Genomic DNA, 21,588 nt, shown 5'->3' on the forward strand with positions numbered 1-21,588 from the left:
ATTGACATCTCCTTGACACACTCCACAAGGATCAGCAGCTTCAGACTCAAATTTAATTGGACATAGACAATGTGTTGTTTTCCCCCAGAATCAACTTGCTGTTAAGAATATGCCCATTTATGATGTAAATCTAAATTTAGGCAACAGCATATCTTTGTCTGAAAAATTTCACACTTTGCTTGCATATATGGTAATGATTTTATTTGTTGTTGAATTGTAAATATAATTGTAATTGTAGTAAATAAGGATTTAATTGTTCAATATCATAGTTATTGTGATGTTTCTCGGTGAATTCATGTTACAGGTTTAATAAACAATGAAAACCATATGACACCAAGTCACCGTGTGGTTGTATGCAATTCTAATCTTCACCGTGGAAGTTTACAGCAAACTAAAGCGCATAATCCACTGTGAGCCTTGTACTGTAGCAGTGTGCTGATGAAGACTGTAGTTGGACTGGAAGAATAAGGTGAATGGGGATGGAAATTACTGGTATTTTTGTAAACACATTGCATCTCCACTCGCCTGGTCAGCAGGTGTGGAGCTAATCTTATTAAGACTCTTAAGTGTCATTTCTTTGTGCATGATGGGAGCCACCGCCTGCTTTAAAGAAGTACGCAAATATCTATATTCATTTGTCATGTTATCTATATTGATTAATAGTGGGTTTGTTGAATATATGCTGTTTTAGACTGCATTTAACACAACATCAAATTGTTAGATCAGCAGTCGGAACTAATAATGCCCCGGGAACTGGGTCACCACATACACGGGCTGTGTTTGCGACGGACAACTGAGTGTCAGCTGTTCGTTGTAGTGGTAGCTTACAACTTTGTAAAAGATAAAATTTAAATTATTGCCATTCGGACCCTTGAGGTTAAAGGGTCTCTGTAGACGTATAAATGTCTGATGCACCAGGTAGGAACGGTGTCTGATGTGAAAATTAACTTACAAGTGTGAAAACCAGGCTATGAAACGTCGCGTAGTTCAGCTATAGCAATGCAGCTAACATTTCTGTATCTCGACAGAAGTCTTTGTGGAGGCTGAGATTGACGTGATAACGTTGTTTAATTTTCAATTTGTAGAACTTCCTAAAAAAGAAGAAGAAGAGGAGGAGGTTACACCTGAACAAGAGGTAAGACAGATAATATATCTGCCCGTAGCCGGTTGCTAGTCAGTGTTAGCAAGTAGTTGGGTGTTACTCAGCTGATTGCCAGATGAACTATCAAAACAAAGCCATCAGCTGTTATCGTCTGACATGGCAGGTGTTTCATTAACTCCTGACAGCCAGACAGAGTGAGTTTACGGTTCACTGCTGCTGAATTTATTGTCACAATTGTTTCATTTCTAGGAACATTCCGACGACAGCAGCGAGGAAGAGGCGACAGGAGACACAGAGAGTACGTAAACACAAACACGTAACATGCAGTACTGCCCTGACATTACAACTGGCACATCATATTGGATGCATTCAGTTGTTGATTCTCCAGTTAACTGTTTTATTTGATTCTACTATTGTTAGTTTTAGCTGCCTTTATTCCTTGTAATCTGTGGTGTATTAAGAGCCAGACTGAAATCTGGCAGTATGCAGAATTTCTTGGTGGATAAATCTCACTGCACGATTGTTACCTGTTAGGCCATATTTAGTTTTGGTATCATGTAATTTGTCAATCTGTACTGGTACTGTCTGTTTCTACAAAACTAGACGCATGTGAACAAAAATGTACCATTTTATTAAAATAAGTGCTGTCTGCTGTTTTGTGTGGGAGCCAAATTGCTTAAGTAGATCCTGATAATTTTGACTTGAGTTTGGTATGAATTTATGTCCATACAAGAGTGAATTTCCCTGTGTTTTGTTTCATTTTTAAATCCTCATCTGACTCCTCCACTGTGTTCCTGTCAGTGGACTTTCTGCGTAACCTCTTCTCTAGCGCCCTGGGCCTCGGCTCAGCAGAAAAAGTTCTGGACGAGCTGAGTCTGGATGGAGTAGCGCGCTACATAAAGAGTGGCAAATGTGAGTCTGTGTCTGCTTTCTGCTATACAGTGAGGAACAGAAGTATTTGAACACCCTGTGATTTTGCAAGTTCTCCCACTTAGAAATCATGGAGGGGTCTGAAATTCACATTGTAGGTGCATTCCCACTCTGAGAGACAGAATTTAAAAAAAAAAATTCAGGAAATCACATTGTATGATTTTTTAAAGAATTTATTTGTCTTGCACTGCTGAACATAAGTATATAAAACACCTGAGAAAATCAGTGTTAATATTTGGTACAGAAACCTTTGTTTGCAATTACAGAGGTCAAACGTTTCCTGTACTTCTTGACCAGGTTTGCACACACTGCAACAGGGATTTTGGCCCACTCCTCCACACAGATCTCCTCTAGATCTGTCAGGTTTCGGGGCTGTCGCTGAGCAGCGCGGAGTTTAAGCTCCCTCCAAAGATGTTCTATTGGATTGAGGTCTGGGTCCTGTTCCTTGGTGTCACCTGTTGAGAGATGCTCATCACAGTGTTATTCAGTGTTCGTGCATATTCACACAAGGCCTCATGTTGTAACTAATGCTGGTGAGGAATCTGTGGGGGCAATAGTGAAAGGACAGGGCATGGTCCTTCCTGTCAGGACTTCATGAGGACTAAAATTAAATTTGGTGTCTGCGCAGACTTTTGCCAATCTCTCTTTGCCCTGTTTTTGTGATGGAGCAGCTGCTTCTTGCAGCTTTTTAATGTTCTGTGTGCATAAGTCCCAATGTGGTTTTTCATTCATTGACTTCTGAATCATTTGTCTATGTATAGTATATACAGTGTAGCCAGCTGCAGTTATAGCAGTAAAATCAGCTGCATTGTTGCCTCTGTCTATTCTTCCATCTCCCTTTTGGTGTCCTCTGCATTTGATTATGGCTACTTTTCTGGTTCTAAGAGTGCATGATATAAATCTAACAGCTGTGTTAAATGTTTGACCGGGGTGCCTGCAGAGGTCACAAAACCTTTTCTCAATTGCTCCAACAGTTGATCTATTTTCACCAAGCTGCTTGGCAATTGCCCTGTAGCCCTTTCCAGCCTTGTGGAGGTCCACAATTTTGTCTCTGGTGTCTTTTGACAGCTCTTTGGTCTTGCCCATGGTAGTAGTTGGCGTCTGACTGACTGTGGGGTGGACAGGTGTCTTTAAAGAGCTCAGACAGGTGCTACTAATTTAGATTAATGAGTGGAGTAGAGGTGGACTTTTTCAAGGCACAGTAACAGGTCTTTGAGAGCCAGAATTCTTGCTGTTTCTCAGGTGTTCAAATACTTATGTTCAGCAGTGCTAGACAAATAAATTCTTTACAAATCATACAATGTGATTTCCTGAATTTTTTTTGTTTAAATTCTGTCTCTGAGTGGGAATGAACCTATAATGTGAATTTCAGACCCCTCCATGATTTCTAAGTGGGAGAACTTGCAAAATCGCAGGGGGTTCAAATACTTCTGTTCCTCACTGTATGCTGCATCCATTCAGCATGTGTGGATTTATTTGTTGCTTACAAGCTTGTTACCACAGTGCAGTTATTGATTTAAGCCAGAGGTTTCTCTGCACCCATACAGGTAGAAACATCATCTGTATGGTTGGAGCAGGAATATCCACATGTGAGTTTTCTCAACTTTAATGTCACAGAAGTGTGATCATCATTATATTTCATTTCCAGTCTGTAACACCATCTCTTTCCACAGCGGCTGGGATCCCTGATTTCCGCTCACCGGGAACGGGCCTGTACGCAAACCTGCAGAAGTATAACCTGCCCTACCCAGAGGCCATCTTCCAGATAGACTACTTTAAGGTTTGTGGAAGACTGTTTTGGACAGGTTTGAAGGATGACGTACTACAGCATGTAACAGCTTTCTCAAATTCCTTGAGAGTTTGACATTTTGATTTTGATAAAACTGATAACATTTAAATTAGAGTAGAAATATTAAAACATGAATTACACCCTGAGTAACCTTCCAATTAGGAGACAACCTGCTCTACCTCCTGAGCCATGGCTGCCCATCCTATTTATTTATTTTTTCTCTATGCAACGTGAAGGCTAACAATTTCAGCAATAACAGTAAAGTGTAAATAAAAATTTGTCTCCATCTTGTGTGTTAGAAACATCCAGAGCCTTTCTTCGCTTTGGCCAAGGAGCTTTACCCTGGGCAGTTTAAGGTACAGCATCACTTTGTGTTGGCTATGAATTGTTGATTAATTGTCTTGTCATATAGTAAATTACAAAATACCTCATAGGACTTTCTTCTCACATGTTGACCTTTATTGGCATTTAGCCGACAGTCTGTCACTACTTCATAAAGATGCTGAAGGATAAGGGGATCCTGACTCGCTGCTATACACAGGTAGAAAAACACTCAGCTTCACACAAGTGAAGTCACGGTTTCTGCGTTGACATTAATGCGTGTGTTCATTCAGAATATTGATACCCTGGAGCGAGTGGCCGGGCTTGAAGGAGAGGATCTAATTGAAGCTCACGGAACATTTTACACATCCCACTGCATCAGCTTCGGTTGCCGTCAGGAGTACAGCCTGGACTGGATGAAAGGTGTCTCTTGTTAGGCTTTTGTTAGCATTTACATATAAGAACAAAAGCCTGAGACTAGTGAGTTGTGATTTCAGGATAATCTCTTCCCTTTACTTTGTAGAAAAAATCTTTTCTGATGACGCTCCCCGATGTGACAAGTGCAGCAGTTTGGTCAAGCCAGGTCAGTTCATCTGTCTTTCTTTCTTTTTATTTTAGTATTGTTCACTTTAGTTCTGTAAGCATTTGCCCTGTGTAATTGTCTTCTTCATTTCTTAAAGCCCTCCTAATCGTTCTGCACACCATTTTCTCTCTTTCCTGCTTTACAAACATGACCGCTAGATAACTCTGTCACCATATCATCGTATCTCCTTGTACCTCCTGTCCCTTATTTCTCTTCATCCAGATATCGTTTTCTTTGGAGAAAATCTTCCTGTGCGGTTCTTCTCCTCAATGAAGATGGTGAGCACATAGTGCAAGTATGCATGCTTGTTTGGAGGGAGTGTGGCATAATGCCTCTGCAGAAATAAACTCTCTTCACTGTCTTTATTTGCCTTTGTCAGGACTTTCCTCGCTGTGATCTTCTCATCATCATGGGGACTTCTCTGCAGGTCCAGCCATTTGCGAGTCTAGTTGGCAGGTACCACAGATCAAGTTTCCTATTCCTGAGAAACACTGCTGAATACAGACACTGCAGTATTCATTGTACAGTATAGTGTAGTCTAGCAGCCAGTGGTACTGTCCTGCATTGTGAAAGATTCAGGACTGATTCAAGAAACAGTCTTATCTTGTTGAAGTGTCTCTGAGGAAGATGTCCACTCACCCATGTTTTAGAACTTACTGTAGATTGTTCTTGTTAAGAGCTTTAGCTGCTAATATTATAATGTGTGAGTAATTGCTTGTTTGTCCGTGTTTCTCTGTTCTCCCTCGTGTCTGTTTTGTTTTTTTGTTTGTTTCTGTCATTCAGGGTTTCAAAAAGTTGCCCGAGACTGCTTATTAACATGGAGAGGGCAGGGCAGGTAAGTCTTTTCTGTCTTTATTCTTATCCTTGGTTCTGTCATTGAGTTTCTTGGCTTCTCTTTGTAGCACCGTTTGTGTGTTCCTCTGTACAGGCTGATCATCTGTTGGGGTTGCTTGGATTTGGAGGAGGGATGGACTTTGACTCAGACAAGGCATACAGGTGATGCTGCTACATCTCTCTTACTATTTTATCTTTTTCCTCCCATTGCAACTCAGGTTATATAAAAACAGATCTGATCTGAATAAATCAAATAGAGATGAGACAGGTCAAGCTACAGAATAAGATATTAGATGAATACAATGGATCAGATATTAGGGAAATATGTTTATGTCTGAGTGGGTGATAAGTTTTTTAAAGTTACTAAACATGGTCAGAATGATCATTTTTATACAAAATCTGTATTTATTCTGTGCATCTGTTTAAACTGACATCATGCAGTTTACCTTTACACCACTAGAAGGTGCCAAATCATCAGATCATCATTTAGTGAGATACTTTGTGCTTTACTATATTTTTTGCTATATGTATCACTTAATGTAATTTGTACTTAATATTATTTACTTAGCAATTAGTCAGCCACTCAGTAGTTGTCATGACAAACCAGTCACAAACTGTTCAGTCATCCCTGACCAGCAAGTTGGTAAAATCCTTTAAACACCAGAAAGGTGATAATGTTGTATTCACTTGTAGCAGTAGTACTAGTAATAGTAACCAGTAGCTAATTGCACTAGTATCATTGAGTTTTACACAGAACTAAGGAAGGATCCTGATGGTTCTCCCCATCCAGCCTGACCCGACTGCCCTTGCTTGTCTCAGCCTTGCAGCTGAAGGCACAGCATGGGTCCTGATAAGGAACCCACCTACCTGCCACAGTTGCATCTATCACATATTTACTTTTGGACATTTCTCACATCATGTCTGTTGAAATTTACTACTTTGTTCTCCCTTGTCCATGTGTCATTGCACTAATTAAAAACAAACACGGAGCCCTGTCCAGGTTCTAACATGTTGGTATTCTTTTTCTCTACAGAGATGTAGCTCATATCAGTACATGTGACGATGGCTGTTTGGCTCTAGCTGACCTGCTGGGATGGAAGGTAAGAATCAATCATCTGTAGCTCTTGTGTTCATGGACTGTAAGGTTGTACTTCATGTCGGAGCACAGCCCACTGACCATAGGACAGTCGCAGGGCAAATAGTCTTGACCACAGTGCAAATAAAACTGTTGTCATTTCAGTCAGGAAGTAATTAGGCCAACGTAACCACTGTATCATCACAGTTTCCCTCATAGGGTCATTAAAGTTTGATTTGTCCTATACAGTATAAAGTACACATGAGAAGTACCTGGTACTTTAAATGAGCAGACTAACAAATCTCTTGAAGAATGTATCCTCTTTGCAGAAGAATAACCTTTTCTATACACCAGACCGTACGGTATGTGCTGTACATGAACAGCTACCAATATCTTACTCACCAGTTGGGCCCTCAGTACTATCATCTGCATGAAGGGTTAAAGAAATAAACAGCACTATAAGAAATAAAAGCTCACATGGCAACACCTCTAAAGTCCACCAGTTTGTTTAGTCAGAAGAAAATTCTGAAATATAAAAACCTCAAGTTACTTTTTTAGGGGAAGTTGCCTGCAACTATTAATTAATTTTTATTAATATATAAAATGACTGGCCTTATCCTTTAAGAAAGCAAATAAGTGTGTAAGTTTCACTGAACACTGATGATATTTGAGAATGACGATGGCCTAGTTTCAAGGTCTTGAATTTCAGGTTTTTAGCCACATCAGCTGAACTCCTCTAGAAGTATCTGAATGGATCCACACTGATCTGAAGTATTTTGTGCAAAGTACACCTGTGGTAGTCAAAGTCTTGACAGTGTACAACTGCAGTATAAGCAAAAAGATGACGTTTGAAATGAAAGGTTGAGCTATTTATGATTTTCCTGTATGATGATGTAGTCGCTGACTGAGAAATGAACACAAAGCACAAGTTGTTTTTCTTGCTATCATCGGACCATTCTCGGGTTATGTCAGGTTTCATGTTTGTCTTTCACTTCTTTTATTGTGTCTCTCCAGGCGGAGCTGGAAGAACTGGTGAAGAAGGAGCATGCCAGGATTGACAGTCAGGACAAAAAAGAAAAGGCCAGTGAAAGCAAAGGAGCTGCAGCCAAGGCAAGCACTGTAACTGTGGCACCAGAGTCCAAAAAGGAAGAGTAGCTAATTAAAAAGCTCCCTTTTTAATCAAAGCTACTGCCACGATATCACAATTTGGACTTGGCCCTTGTCTTGAAGTGAAACTGTGATGGATGTCTGCCACAGTGTCAGTTTTTTCCTGCTTGACATTTGCTTCTTCTGAACAGAATCACAGGACATCTGACTTCCTTGTGTTTTATGCTTTTACACTTTATGCTAGCTATTTGCACTTTACTTGCATTACCATACCTGCCCATTTGTGGTTGCATTAGTTCACATCTGTTTTTTTCCTGAGGCAGCTGACTATGCATTTTACTGCAGTACAGTGGCATTGTTCAAGCCTAGTAATTATGAAGGCTGAAATATTGTGTCCAAACCAACTGTTGGACACTTTTGATGTAGTAATTTGCACCAAGCCATGCCAACTCTCTTCTCTTCATTGAGTATTTGATTTCAGTTTAGCTTCCTAAAATGCTAACCAGGCTATTGTTTATCTTTTTCCCCCCCAAGACAGAATCTTTTGACCTCTTTGGTCAGTGACCACAAAAAGTACCATCTATATCAAAAAATACTTCCTGATTAGTTGTAAATATAATAGGAGAACTGGGTATGTGGAACTTTCAAAATGACTTGATTGTTAACTAACAGCTTTTTTCATGTCAACCTTTTTGTTCCTGCTTCAACAGATTTCTGTATTTTTCTTTAACACGGTGTTCTCAGACAATTAAGAGAAACATTGTGATGCTTTCTTATTATGGAACTACAAAGTGTACATCAATATGGTGCACAAAATATAACCTAAAGTTTACTCGCACCGTTGATCCTAAGGTGATTTTGCTTTTTAAATCTTTGAGGATTGATAAAGTGCTGCAGAGAAACAAAAAGCAAGTGAGACAGTAAGGTGTGATTTAATATACAGTGCCTTGCAAAAGTATTCATACCCCTTGAATTTTTCCACATTTTGTCACATTACAACCACAAACTTAAATGTATTTTATTGGGATTTTATATGATAGACCAACACAAAGTATCGCATAATTGGGAAGTGGAAGGAAAATGATATGTGGTGTTCAAGATTTTTTGTTCTGTGAAGGCCTCAGAGGTTTGTTAGAGAACATTAGTGAACAAACAGCATCATGAAGACTAAGGAACACACCAGTCAGATCAGGGATAAAGTTGTGGAGACTTTTAAAGCAGGATTAGGTTATAAAAACATATCCCAAGCTTTGAACATCTCACGGAGCGCTGTTCAATCCATCATCTGAAAATGGAAAGCGTATGGCACAACTGCAAACCTAACAAGACATGGCCGTCCACCTAAACTGATGGGCCGGACAAGGAGAGCATTAATCAGAGAAGCAGCCAAGAGGCCCATGGTAACTCTGGAGGAGCTGCAGAGATCCACAGCTCAGGTGGGACAATCTGTCCACAGGACAACTGTTAGTCGTGTACTCCACAAATCTGGCATTCAGCACCCTTGAGTCAAGCATCCTCACAGCATGATGCTGCCACCACCATGTTTCACAGTGGGGATGGTGTGTTCAGGTTGATGTGCAGTGTTACGTTTCTGCCACACATAGCATTTGCATGTAGACCAAAAAGTTCTATTTTGGTCTCATCTGACCAAAGCACCTTCTTCCACATGTTTGCTGTGTCCCCTACATGGCTTGTGGCAAACGGGACTTCTTATTGCTTTCTTTCAACAATGGCTTTCTTCTTGCCACTCTTCCATAAAAGCCAGATTTGTGGAGTACACGACTAACAGTTGTCCTGTGGACAGATTGTCCCACCTGAGCTGTGGATCTCTGCAGCTCCTCCAGAGTTACCATGGGCCTCTTGGCTGCTTCTCTGATTAATGCTCTCCTTGTCCGGCCCATCAGTTTAGATGCACGGCCATGTCTTGGTAGGTTTGCAGTTGTACTGTACGCTTTCCATTTTCAGATGATTGACTGAACAGCGCTCCGTGAGATGTTCAAAGCTTGGGATATGTTTTTATAACCTAATCCTGCTTTAAAAGTCTCCACAACTTTATCCCTGATCTGACTGGTGTGTTCCTTAGTCTTCATGATGCTGTTTTATTCACTAATGTTCTCTAACAAACCTCTGAGGCCTTCACAGAACAGCTGTATTTATACTGAGATTGAATTAGACACAGGTGGACTCTATTTACTAATTAGGTGACTTCTGAAGGCAGCTGGCTGCCCTGGATTTAATTTAGGGATATGAGTGTAAAGGGGGCTGAATACATATACACGCCACACTTTTCAGATTTTTATTTGTAAAAAATCTTGAACGCCACATATCATTTTCCTTCCACTTCCCAATTATGCGATACTTTGTGTTGGTCTATCACATAAAATCCCAATAAAATACATTTAAGTTTGTGGTTGTAATGTGACAAAATGTGGAAAAATTCAAGGGGTATGAATACTTTTGCGAGGCGCTGTAGTAAACTATTCAGGATAGGTGTAAGATCATGCGGTGTTGAAATTAAATAAAAAAATACAGGGGTGAACGCAATAACTTCTGAACAGTGTCATGGAAACAATACACAAATATTGCAATAAATTAAACCTTTGTAACTCTGATAATGTTCACTTGTGTTGAGACTGTGTCAGAGTTGGTTTTACTCTGTGGTCATTTTTTCAGGCTTCTGTTACCTGCAGGTCTTGTGTTTAGAATATTGAAATGCATTGGACATACAGTGCCTTGCGAAAGTATTCGGCCCCCTTGAACTTTGCGACCTTTTGCCACATTTCAGGCTTCAAACAAAGATATAAAACTCTAATTTTTTGTGAAGAATCAACAACAAGTGGGACACAATCATGAAGTGGAATGAAATTTATTGGATATGTCAAACCTTTTTAACAAATAAAAAACTGAAAAATTGGGCGTGCAAAATTATTCAGCCCCTTTACTTTCAGTGCAGCAAACTCTCTCCAGAAGTTCAGTGAGGATCTCTGAATGATCCAATGTTGACCTAAATGACTAATAATGATAAATAGAATCCACCTGTGTGGAATCAAGTCTCCATATAAATGCACCTGCACTGTGATAGTCTCAGAGCTCCGTTTAAAGCGCAGAGAGCATCATGAAGAACAAGGAACACACCAGGCAGGTCCAAGATACTGTTGTGGAGAAGTTTAAAGCCGGATTTGGATACAAAAAGATTTCCCAAGCTAAACATCCCAAGGAGCACTGTGCAAGCGATAATATTGAAATGAAAGGAGTATCAGACCACTGCAAATCCACCAAGACCTGGCCGTCCCTCTAAACTTTCAGCTCATACAAGGAGAAGACTGATCAGAGATGCAGCCAAGAGGCCCAGGATCACTCTGGATGAACTGCAGAGATCTACAGCTGAGGTGGGAGACTCTGTCCATAGGACAACAATCAGTCGTATACTGCACAAATCTGGCCTTTATGGAAGAGTGGCAAGAAGAAAGCCATTTCTTAAAGATAGCCATAAAAAGTGTCGTTTAAAGTTTGCCACAAGCCACCTGGGAGACACACCAAACATGTGGAAGAAGGTGCTCTGGTCAGATGAAACCAAAATCGAACTTTTTGGCAACAATGCAAAACGTTATGTTTGGCGTAAAAGCAACACAGCTCATCACCCTGAACACACCATCCCCACTGTCAAACATGGTGGTGGCAGCATCATGGTTTGGGCCTGCTTTTCTTCAGCAGGGACAGGGAAGATGGTTAAAATTGATGGGAAGATGGATGGAGCCAAATACAGGACCATTCTGGAAGGAAACCTGATGGAGTCTGCAAAAGACCTGAGACTGGGACGGAGATTTGTCTTCCAACAAGACAATGATCCAAAACATAAAGCAAAATCTACAATGGAATGGTTCACAAATAAACATATCCAGGTGTTAGAATGGCCAAGTCAAAGTCCAGACCTGAATCCAATCGAGAATCTGTGGAAAGAACTGAAAACTGCTGTTCACAAACGCTCTCCATCCAACCTCACTGAGCTCGAGCTGTTTTGCAAGGAGGAATGGGCAAAAATTTCAGTCTCTCGATGTGCAAAACTGATAGACATACCCCAAGCGACTTACAGCTGTAATCGCAGCAAAAGGTGGCGCTACAAAGTATTAACTTAAGGGGGCTGAATAATTTTGCACGCCCAATTTTTCAGTTTTTTTATTTGTTAAAAAAGTTTGAAATATCCAATAAATTTCGTTCTACTTCATGATTGTGTCCCACTTGTTGTTGATTCTTCACAAAAAATTACAGTTTTATATCTTTATGTTTGAAGCCTGAAATGTGGCAAAAGGTCGCAAAGTTCAAGGGGGCCGAATACTTTCGCAAGGCACTGTATGATTATTCATAAGAAATAATTAATAAATGGAAATGTGTTTAAAAATAAATTGTGATTTCAGTGAAATTGCTTTATCAAATGCGTGATTTGGGACCACTTGCAGTGGCCTCACCATTGGGGGTGCGAATTTGGTCAGGCACACATATTGTTGTACACATGTACCAAATTAAATAATGACAGCATAAGCTGCCATGACATTGCACCACATGCACACACAAACGGAACAATACAGGATATCACATCTAAGTTGCTTTAATTGAACATTTGCAGTTGATGTGACTAGAACTGTTCTAACGTTGGCAGAAATGTTTGCTTTCATGTAAGACCACTTCACTATTAGTAAAAAAGCTTAGTGAGAAAATAGGCTTTAAAGATTTTTGTGCCATGGGGTTGTGGCCTTTGAAATTTTAACTTGTGACTCTTAGCTATAGCATCACAATCTAGATGTTTTTGCTGTCATCATTTATTCCACATGTATTCCCCTTACAGAAGTTCCACAGTGGAAAGGTTGAAGTACTTTGCCAGAATAGGAAAGTAACCACCAGATATCCTCAGTGTTTGATTGGCTGCTTTAGTGCCATGCAGTTAGTGTGATTCTTCAGGTTAACACTGCCAGTCCTGTTTCGTGCCACAGCTCATGTCATAGATGTAAAATAGTTTGAATCGAAAATTGCTGCCATGGAAATGCGGACAGGTAAACAACACCTCTAGTTGTGGTTTCCATGAAACGCTGGACTGTAGAACAGCCAGCAAACCATAAATAAAATAGACATGAGACCCTTCTGTGTGGTAAAGAAGTACTTATGGTTCAAAGTTGACTTTATGCATCTGTGTATGAATATCTTCCAAGCTGCAAGATACAGTCTGTAAAACTTTACACCATATATTATCTTAAATCTGTGGTGAAACAGCATCGCTGCCTGCCTTTTTTTTATCATTTGTTGTCTCTGAGCGCAAGGCAGAGATGGTGCTGCAGAGAGGAGGAAAAAAAAGGCACATCAAGCTTTGTAGAGAGCATGACGTGCCTTCTCATTGTTCACACTGCAAAGAGTTGGGTTTTACCACACTTTGTGTGTGTGTGGGGGGGGGGGGCAGGAAGGGGCATTGATAGATCAGCTGAACAGTTTCACATGAAACATGCCAGCATGGGCAGGATGCAGAAGAAGCCAAGTGCAGCAGCCGTACGACAGTTGTATTAATTTTGAAATAAAGCATATTCTAGAAATTACACCAGGAAACTTCTTGTGTGTCTGGGTAGCATGTGAGCTTCCTATTTTAGATCTGTTGGTGCTACGAGCTCTTAAGCAACACTTTGTGCTGTTTATAAAGGAAGAGTTGAAAAAACGAGAAGATTGCAACATGTGGAGCAATTTTTAGTCTCTAGGACATGAAGTAACTGAACCAGCCCAACTCATGTAAGTATTAACCCTAGGACATGAAGTAACTAAACCAGCCCAACTCATGTAAGTATTAACCCCTTTCATGCCATAAATATATTGTTTTTTGTGTTTGATATTGAACCTGAATGCCCCCAAAGCTGTATCTCACATGAAACTCGTGATTATACCTTTTGTCTTAAAGCAAGAAGGCTTCAGGAGTTACCACCTAAATGAGTCCATATGTTTGTGTCCAGGGCAGTTCACAGTCCAGTCAATGGGACGACAGCCATCCCATGGAGAAGCAGCAGGAGGAGACTGTCGCTACTGGAGCAGCTAAAGGGCTGTCAGGAGGCCTGGTGCCCTGGGGCACCGTGGGATAGAGAGGGGGCTCACGCCGCTATCTCTGGAACTCCTGCTGGGGTAAGCTGTGCTCCCTTTCAGTAAAGACATCAGTCATTATCAGTCAGGCAGTCTTTTTGTTGGTATGATGTCATATTACATCTAAAGCTGTTTCAGTTATTCAGTTCTTGAAAGAGCTCTTCTCATTTTTTTGTCTCCATTTTTCATCACCAGTATTTCCACTTCCCCAGTCTCTCTGCATGTCCTTTTTTTTAGGTAGTCCAGTTCACACCATCCTCCCCACTAAAACTTAGTTTGCTGCTCATATTTTATGACCTCATGGTACGGTAACTTTGAGCTGGGTGGCAAACGGATAAAGAACACACACTGTAGGGATGCTACTATGCTTCACTTTCCGTAACAACAGTTCTGAGCCGAACTGGACACTGGTCTGCAAATCTGCAGCAGTTCCTTTTTCTATTTTGACACCTGATAGCGCAGTACTTTTGGGACTGAATGTAGAAGTAGCGTTGAATAAAAGTGTGAATATCAGAGAAATTACATTACAAATGGATGCGTCTGCTGTGAGTAGAACAAATAAACATATTACAGAGAAGTGTTTGATTATTATAAGGAAAAAAGATGTGTAAATAAGTACCCAAAAATGCAAAACTTTAACTGGAAGCAATGAGTCACTGATGCGTGAGTAAGTGGAACATTGTAGCTTTTCATTTATTCCATAGAAACTCTCAAAGGAAAACTAAGACTTTAAAAAATTATTACATGAGCACTCTAATGTGAAACACTGTACGCTAGGGGTGGGCAATTCCGGTCCTCAAGGGGCACTGCCCTCCTTGTTTTCCAACTATCCATGCCCTACCCGCTGCTGATTACCTGGATCAGGTGTGTTCAGTCAATCAACTAGGAGATGCAATCTTAAACAAAGGAGAAGTGAGGAAACGAAGGATCTTGGTATCGCCCAGCTTCTGATTGACTGAACACACCTGATCCAGGTAATCAGCAGCGGGCAGGGCAGTGATAGTTGGAAAACCAGGATTGGTCACCCCTGCTGTACGTCATAGAGGTTGTAGTCTGACGAGTTGATTGTGGTTAATTTTTAATTCAGATGTTGAACGAAAATTTGAATTGAATTGAATGTTGAATGTCTTTATTGTCATTGTACAAGGAATTTCAAAATTGAAATAACATCCTTAAAAGTGCAAGAAAGGAACAATAAAAGCACATCTAAACTATAAAATAATTAAGCTTCTAAAGGAAGCGAAGGCACATACCACTCACTAAACATTCACATTCTACAGATATGGCACAAGCAGCCATTTACACGGGGTGTATTTAACGAAAGTGCAACTTAATTTATTCTTGAATGACTGAAGGTTATTGTTGTGACTGCGTGAAATATTTATTCCTATAACATCTCGATTGCCCTGTTGTGTGTCTGTGTTCAAAGTTCGGTGACTTGCAGTGAACTTGTCTGTGTTTCGGTGCACAAGTGAGCATGAAAGCCACTTCCTTTGTGCATGTACAAAAGTGTGAGCACCTCTGAATTTGGTTGAGGTGATGTAACTATATGAACCGTTAGCTTGCTGTGCTTGGGAAGTTAATTATGTCTCAACCAAGAGCTCTATTCTCTTTTAGTCACGCTTTCAACAAAGGCAATGTGGTCAGGCCTGTAGCCTCTACATTAGAACATCTATGCCATCAAAACACCAGTATCAGTGAAAAATAATCGACTGGCATTACAGTTATGGTTGTTAAAATGACGTTTTATGAATGTCAGTAGAAAACTATAGATGAATAAAAACATCTATAATGAACTGAAAGTATTTAGTTTGTTTAAAATGCCCTTAAGTGTTCAAAAGCTTTGGTTTCACGTGTGTGAGTGTAGTTTGGTTAGATTTAATTGGCAGCAGCATGGTAGCAAACTCAACCCACTCAGTGCCATCAGTTTGAATCAAATGTTGCTGAACTCTGATTGGACCTTGGTAAAATACAGTTTTTTCCAATTTAGCCCTGCTCACATTGAACCTACGAAAGACAAAAAAAAATTCTGAAATCTTTTGTGTAAAACAGGTTTTCAGCCAGTGGTCCGCACCCCCCATGGTGAGGCCACTGCAAGTGGTCCCAAATCACGCATTTGATAAAGCAATTTCACTGAAATCACAATTTATTTTTAACCTCTAGAGTCCTGAGCTTTGGAAACCCAAGCTGTGCGGTCCTCATATGAGGACGCAGGGACTCTAGAGGTTAAACACATTTCCATTTATTAATTATTTCTTATGAATAATCATACAGTGCCTTGCGAAAGCATTCGGCCCCCTTGAACTTTGCGACCTTTTGCCACATTTCAGGCTTCAAACATAAAGATATAAAACTGTAATTTTTTGTGAAGAATCAACAACAAGTGGGACACAATCATGAAGTGGAACGAAATTTATTGGATATTTCAAACTTTTTTAACAAATAAAAAACTGAAAAATTGGGCGTGCAAAATTATTCAACCCCCTTAAGTTAATACGTTGTAGCGCCACCTTTTGCTGCGATTACAGCTGTAAGTCACTTGGGGTATGTCTCTATCAGTTTTGCACATCGAGAGACTGAAATTTTTGCCCATTCCGCCTTGCAAAACAGCTCGAGCTCAGTGAGGTTGGATGGAGAGCGTTTGTGAACAGCAGTTGTCAGTTCTTTCCACAGATTCTCGATTGGATTCAGGTCTGGACTTTGACTTGGCCATTCTAACACCTGGATATGTTTATTTGTGAACCATTCCATTGTAGATTTGGCTTTATGTTTTGGATCATTGTCTTGTTGGAAGACAAATCTCCATCCCAGTCTCAGGTCTTCTGCAGACTCCATCAGGTTTCCTTCCAGAATGGTCCTGTATTTGGCTCCATCCATCTTCCCATCAATTTTAACCATCTTCCCTGCCCCTGCTGAAGAAAAGCAGCCCCAAACCATGATGCTGCCACCACCATGTTTGACAATGGGGATGGTGTGTTCAGGGTGATGAGCTGTGTTGCCTTTACGCCAAACATAACGTTTTGCAGTGTTGCCAAAAAGTTCGATTTTGGTTTCATCTGACCAGAGCACCTTCTTCCACATGTTTGGTGTGTCTCCCAGGTGGCTTGTGGCAAACTTTAAACGACACTTTTTATGGATATCTTTAAGAAATGGCTTTCTTCTTGCCACTCTTCCATAAAGGCCAGATTTGTGCAGTATACGACTGATTGTTGTCCTATGGACAGAGTCTCCCACCTCAGCTGTAGATCTCTGCAGTTCATCCAGAGTGATCATGGGCCTCTTGGCTGCATCTCTGATCAGTCTTCTCCTTGTATGAGCTGAAAGTTTAGAGGGACGGCCAGGTCTTGGTAGATTTGCAGTGGTCTGATACTCCTTCCATTTCAATATTATCGCTTGCACAGTGCTCCTTGGGATGTTTAAAGCTTGGGAAATCTTTTTGTATCCAAATCCGGCTTTAAACTTCTCCACAACAGTATCTCGGACCTGCCTGGTGTGTTCCTTGTTCTTCATGATGCTCTCTGCGCTTTAAACAGACCTCTGAGACTATCACAGTGCAGGTGCATTTATACGGAGACTTGATTACACACAGGTGGATTCTATTTATCATCATTAGTCATTTAGGTCAACATTGGATCATTCAGAGATCCTCACTGAACTTCTGGAGAGAGTTTGCTGCACTGAAAGTAAAGGGGCTGAATAATTTTGCACGCCCAATTATTCAGTTTTTTATTTGTTAAAAAAGTTTGAAATATCCAATAAATTTTGTTCCACTTCATGATTGTGTCCCACTTGTTGTTGATTCTTCACAAAAAATTACAGTTTTATATCTTTATGTTTGAAGCCTGAAATGTGGCAAAAGGTCGCAAAGTTCAAGGGGGCCGAATACTTTCGCAAGGCACTGTATCTTTAGAAACGCCAAAGTAACTTCCAGGACTGAAACAAGGACCATCGAGACAATCCGCCATGCATCAGTGGTCAGTAGTTAGTGGTAGTCCCTAGTTCACAATCTGTTAAAAACCCCTGGCCAAAATCGATCTAACTTTGATATAAGTGTTGATGTATGACCCCATTATGCAAAGCAAAAAAACGAACGACTTGTTACTTTCCTCCCATAAATATTGTGCAAATTAATTGAAACAAACTGCAATTTCTCATCTTTTCATGGGTAGTCATGAATCTATGCAGGAAAAAAATTCAATTCTGGCACAAGGACCCCAAAACCATCCTAGACTGTATTACTAAAAAGTAGACATTGCTTATCTTCTGGCTATAACTGTTGGGTGGTGGTGTTGAAGAGAGTTGAGGTGAACAGTTTAAGAGCATCTAGGCTAGAAGAAGCTGATCAAATCATTAAGATAAAAGTTAATACATGTAATCCACAGAATATATGTGCATTTAAATTAATATTTAATTCTTTAATTTTAACACATTTGCAAAAGCATCACTAATATATCACTTGGAGTCGTCACTCAGGCAGTATTAACCAACCTCCTTAGAGCCTTATGAGGTGCTGTTTATGTAGCTTTAATTTGTCCTATCAACAACCTTTCACCATGACTAATGTTCAAGATCAAGTCAATTAAGTTTTGTCATAGAATTACTGACAGTGTTATTGTTTTACACATGTTAACTCATCTGTTTTCATTTCCATCCAGCTTTCTGTCATCACTCATTGTTTCTCTCCCTGTGCTGCCTCGCTGCCACGAAAGTAGACTGTGTAACCTGTCACTCGTTTTAAGAGAGAATGTCTTCCTGCTCAGCACACAGCTATTGAAATGAGTCACCGTGTGCATGTCTCCTGCCAGAGTTTCCTGGTTGTGCGGGACTCCGTGACGTCTCAGCCCAGCCTGTTGTGTGTGTCTGCTGGGGGAGACAGTGAAGCCGTTCTTGATTATAAAATCAAATGCACAGGGACAGGTATGTACCAGCCATGTGCAAACATGTAGTTACAATATTTCTGTCTCTGTGTGTGATCCAGTCACTGAGTTCCCCGTGAGTCACTTTTCGTGATTACTTTGAGTCATTACTTCCTCTAAAACTGAATAGAATGACAGTTGCCGTAACCCAATAGCGTCATATGTCCGGTAGCTCCACTTTCTGCTACTGGCGCTTTGGCGCGTACCTGCAATACGAACCTGTTACAGGTGAGAACAGGTAACACCTGCACACAATTCCAGGACACTTTCAAAATGCAAATTCCGGTTCCTTCAACTGTAATTTTTACCTCAGGGCTGTCAAGGTTAACTCCATAGTGAGTTAAGGCAAATCGCTGTTAACGCCACTAACGTTTTGACGCGTAATTACGCACGTTCTATGATTATGATCGACCCTCAACCCGCCACATAGTTTCAGAAATCAGGAAGCCATGCAGCACCAGAAACTGATAGAGAATGAGGTGTTTTGAATGGCAAATTCAGCTTTAAAGCCCTGGCAGACGGTTCTGTTGACTAGGCCACAGTTATTTGCATTTACTGTTGATGTATGAAATGAGTTTCCACCGAAGTACGTCGAGTCCCAAACACCACTTGCTGGCTAAGCACACAGCTGATGCAGAGAGCGCTCCTCCCCTTTGCCAAAGGCAGACCACGCTGGATAGTTTGCAACCGAGACGCCTGGACAACTCTGCAAGCAACAAACTTTAAGCAGCGATAGCGGAATTGGCGTTTACAGCTTTCAGGGTGATTGACATTGTGGAGGACGAAGGTCTGCTTGAAATAATTTGCATCGTATCCAAAGACTGCGCGTGAATTACCTTCGAGAGCCACCACTATTTATATGAAGACGAGAACGATAATTTGGAGGAGAATTTGGGACAGATGAGCACAGTTGCGCTCGCCGGACACTACTGGACTTCTCTCATCAGTTACCTCGGGATCTCTTAAGGTACATTTAGAATGGGTGGTGGAAGAAGTAATTTAAACAGATCCTTTACTTAAGTAAAAATATTGGCGTCAAAACATACTTAGAGTATTCATTATGCAGAACGGCACATTCACATTCCTGTACATCATATCACTGTTATAATTATTGATCCATTACTCTGTACGTCACGTTTAATGCTGCAGCTGGTAAAGAGGGAACTGGTTTAAACCAGCTTGTATGCATTTAATTTGAATTACTGCATCGTAGCTTGTGAATTTTCCACCATAGATCGAGGTTTTGTACTGTGTTTTTCTATTAATCTGTTCTGAAAAGTAACTAATAACTAAAGTTATAAATACGGTGCAGTAAAAAGTACAATATTTGCATCTAAAATGTATTTAAGTATGAAGTAACAGGAAAGGAAAATACTCAAGTACAGATACCTCAAAATTGCACTTAAGTACAGTACTTGTGTAAATGTACTTAGTTACTTTACAACAAACAAAAGTGATTAATTTGCAATTAATCACAAATTATGTACAATCATGAGATTATTCATGATTAAATATTTTAATCAACTGACAGCACTACTTCTAATTTGATGTGCACACAGCCTCGATACTTGTATTACAGGATAGATGCATGTGGTATAATATAGTATCTTAACCACAGGCTGAAGAGATAATGACACCTCTGACCTGCAACAGCACTGTTGAGCATTAGAAACCACATGACGGCAAAAACTTGATGGCTAATAGTAAAAATATGACACTGACTTATCTTTAAATCCCCTTTTTAGCCTTCCTGTTACAAGCTTTGCGTCTTTACGGGAATGTATAATTTTCAAGAGAACATTTTAAAAATGAAACTGACTACCCACTCTGTCTGTCTCAGTCTTCCAACTGTCGGAGTCACGCCTGTCTTTCTCTGACTTGGCTCAGCTGGTGTTCTTCTACTCTCTGACCAGGTAAGAACCGGCTGTACCACTGATGTCTTAATTGTTGCGTGTGATTGAACTTGTATAACCTACTTTTGCACAGCTGTTGCATGGTGCTGCCATTGTTCTAATCTGTAAATCTTTCTTTCTCTGGCTAACCAGGAAACATCCTGACTCAGTTTTTAAAAATGTTAGTTTGAAATTCAGTTAAAAACCTAAACAGAAAATGCTTAGACGTTGACAGGACTGTGGCCAATTCAGTGTATTTGCAAACCTCTTTAAATCTACCAAGTTTACCTCTGTCATATCTTCTTCTGTGTTAGGGATGTGTTGGCTGTTTGTCTGTCTATTCCTCAGTGGATCTACAGTGCAGCTGACAAGAGCAAAAATCGTCTCTCTCAGCTTGAACCCAGTGAGTTCTTTCATATGTTTGTCTTCTCACAGAAAAAGTATTTTTGAATCTGTACAGACTTTTTTGAGTTTGACTTGTTTCCAGTAACCAAATGGCAGTTGATCTGTTTTTGAAAACATCTTTTTTTAAACAAAGAACTGACTTATGATTCCTTTCGAATGTAGAAACTTGGCTCTGTGCACCGGCCAACCAGCAGACTGATGAAATGACCCACTGGGAGCCAAGCACTGTGATGTGCTCCATCCAAGTAGGCCTTTCTACTCTGTGTGTGTGTGTGAGTGTGAGAGAGAGAGAAAGTACAGGTTGTGTTTTGGAAACTATGTCCAGGAAAATTTAATAGGATAAAAATAACAAGCTTTTATGTGACTCAAGAATACTATATAAAGTTTCCACAAATTTGTACTTTTGATAAATTATTCCGGTAGATTATTTAAAGGTTAGAGGGTCCTTCTGGGGGCCCCCAGTGCCCAAGGGCCCAGCACAACTGACCCAGTGTTCTCCCCATTCAGCAGCCCTGCTCATCAG

At 40.4% G+C, this 21,588-nt stretch overlaps 2 protein-coding genes across 4 annotated transcripts in view; both read left to right on the forward strand.

Moving 5' to 3' along the window:
* Nucleotides 1-743: 743 nt before the first annotated feature.
* On the forward strand, nt 744-8,605 carry sirt2 (sirtuin 2 (silent mating type information regulation 2, homolog) 2 (S. cerevisiae)). The gene is made up of 16 exons (XM_020587700.1): nt 744-918; nt 1,086-1,135; nt 1,352-1,400; nt 1,904-2,014; nt 3,580-3,621; nt 3,706-3,812; nt 4,121-4,177; nt 4,294-4,362; nt 4,436-4,565; nt 4,666-4,725; nt 4,948-5,003; nt 5,105-5,181; nt 5,509-5,560; nt 5,654-5,721; nt 6,593-6,659; nt 7,649-8,605. Exons 1-16 carry the CDS (start codon nt 903-905, stop codon nt 7,787-7,789), a joined length of 1,152 nt encoding a protein of 383 aa, XP_020443356.1. The 5' UTR covers nt 744-902; the 3' UTR covers nt 7,790-8,605.
* A 3,602-nt stretch (nt 8,606-12,207) lies between these two features.
* rinl (Ras and Rab interactor-like) overlaps nt 12,208-21,588 on the forward strand; it is a 15,509-nt gene continuing 6,128 nt past the window's right edge. Inside the window, exons 1-6 of one of the 3 annotated variants that reach the window (XM_020586849.1) lie at nt 12,208-13,510; nt 13,729-13,894; nt 18,658-18,769; nt 20,609-20,681; nt 20,975-21,063; nt 21,228-21,310. In XM_020586849.1, the coding sequence (XP_020442505.1) occupies nt 13,509-13,510; nt 13,729-13,894; nt 18,658-18,769; nt 20,609-20,681; nt 20,975-21,063; nt 21,228-21,310 (525 nt within the window). In that variant the 5' untranslated portion in view covers nt 12,208-13,508. The other 2 variants (XM_020586840.1, XM_020586859.1) reach the window with 2 other exon arrangements.

This window comes from Monopterus albus, unplaced genomic scaffold, assembly GCF_001952655.1.
Source record: "Monopterus albus unplaced genomic scaffold, M_albus_1.0 scaffold8.1, whole genome shotgun sequence".
In the NCBI taxonomy this organism is placed as follows: Eukaryota; Metazoa; Chordata; class Actinopteri; order Synbranchiformes; family Synbranchidae; genus Monopterus; species Monopterus albus.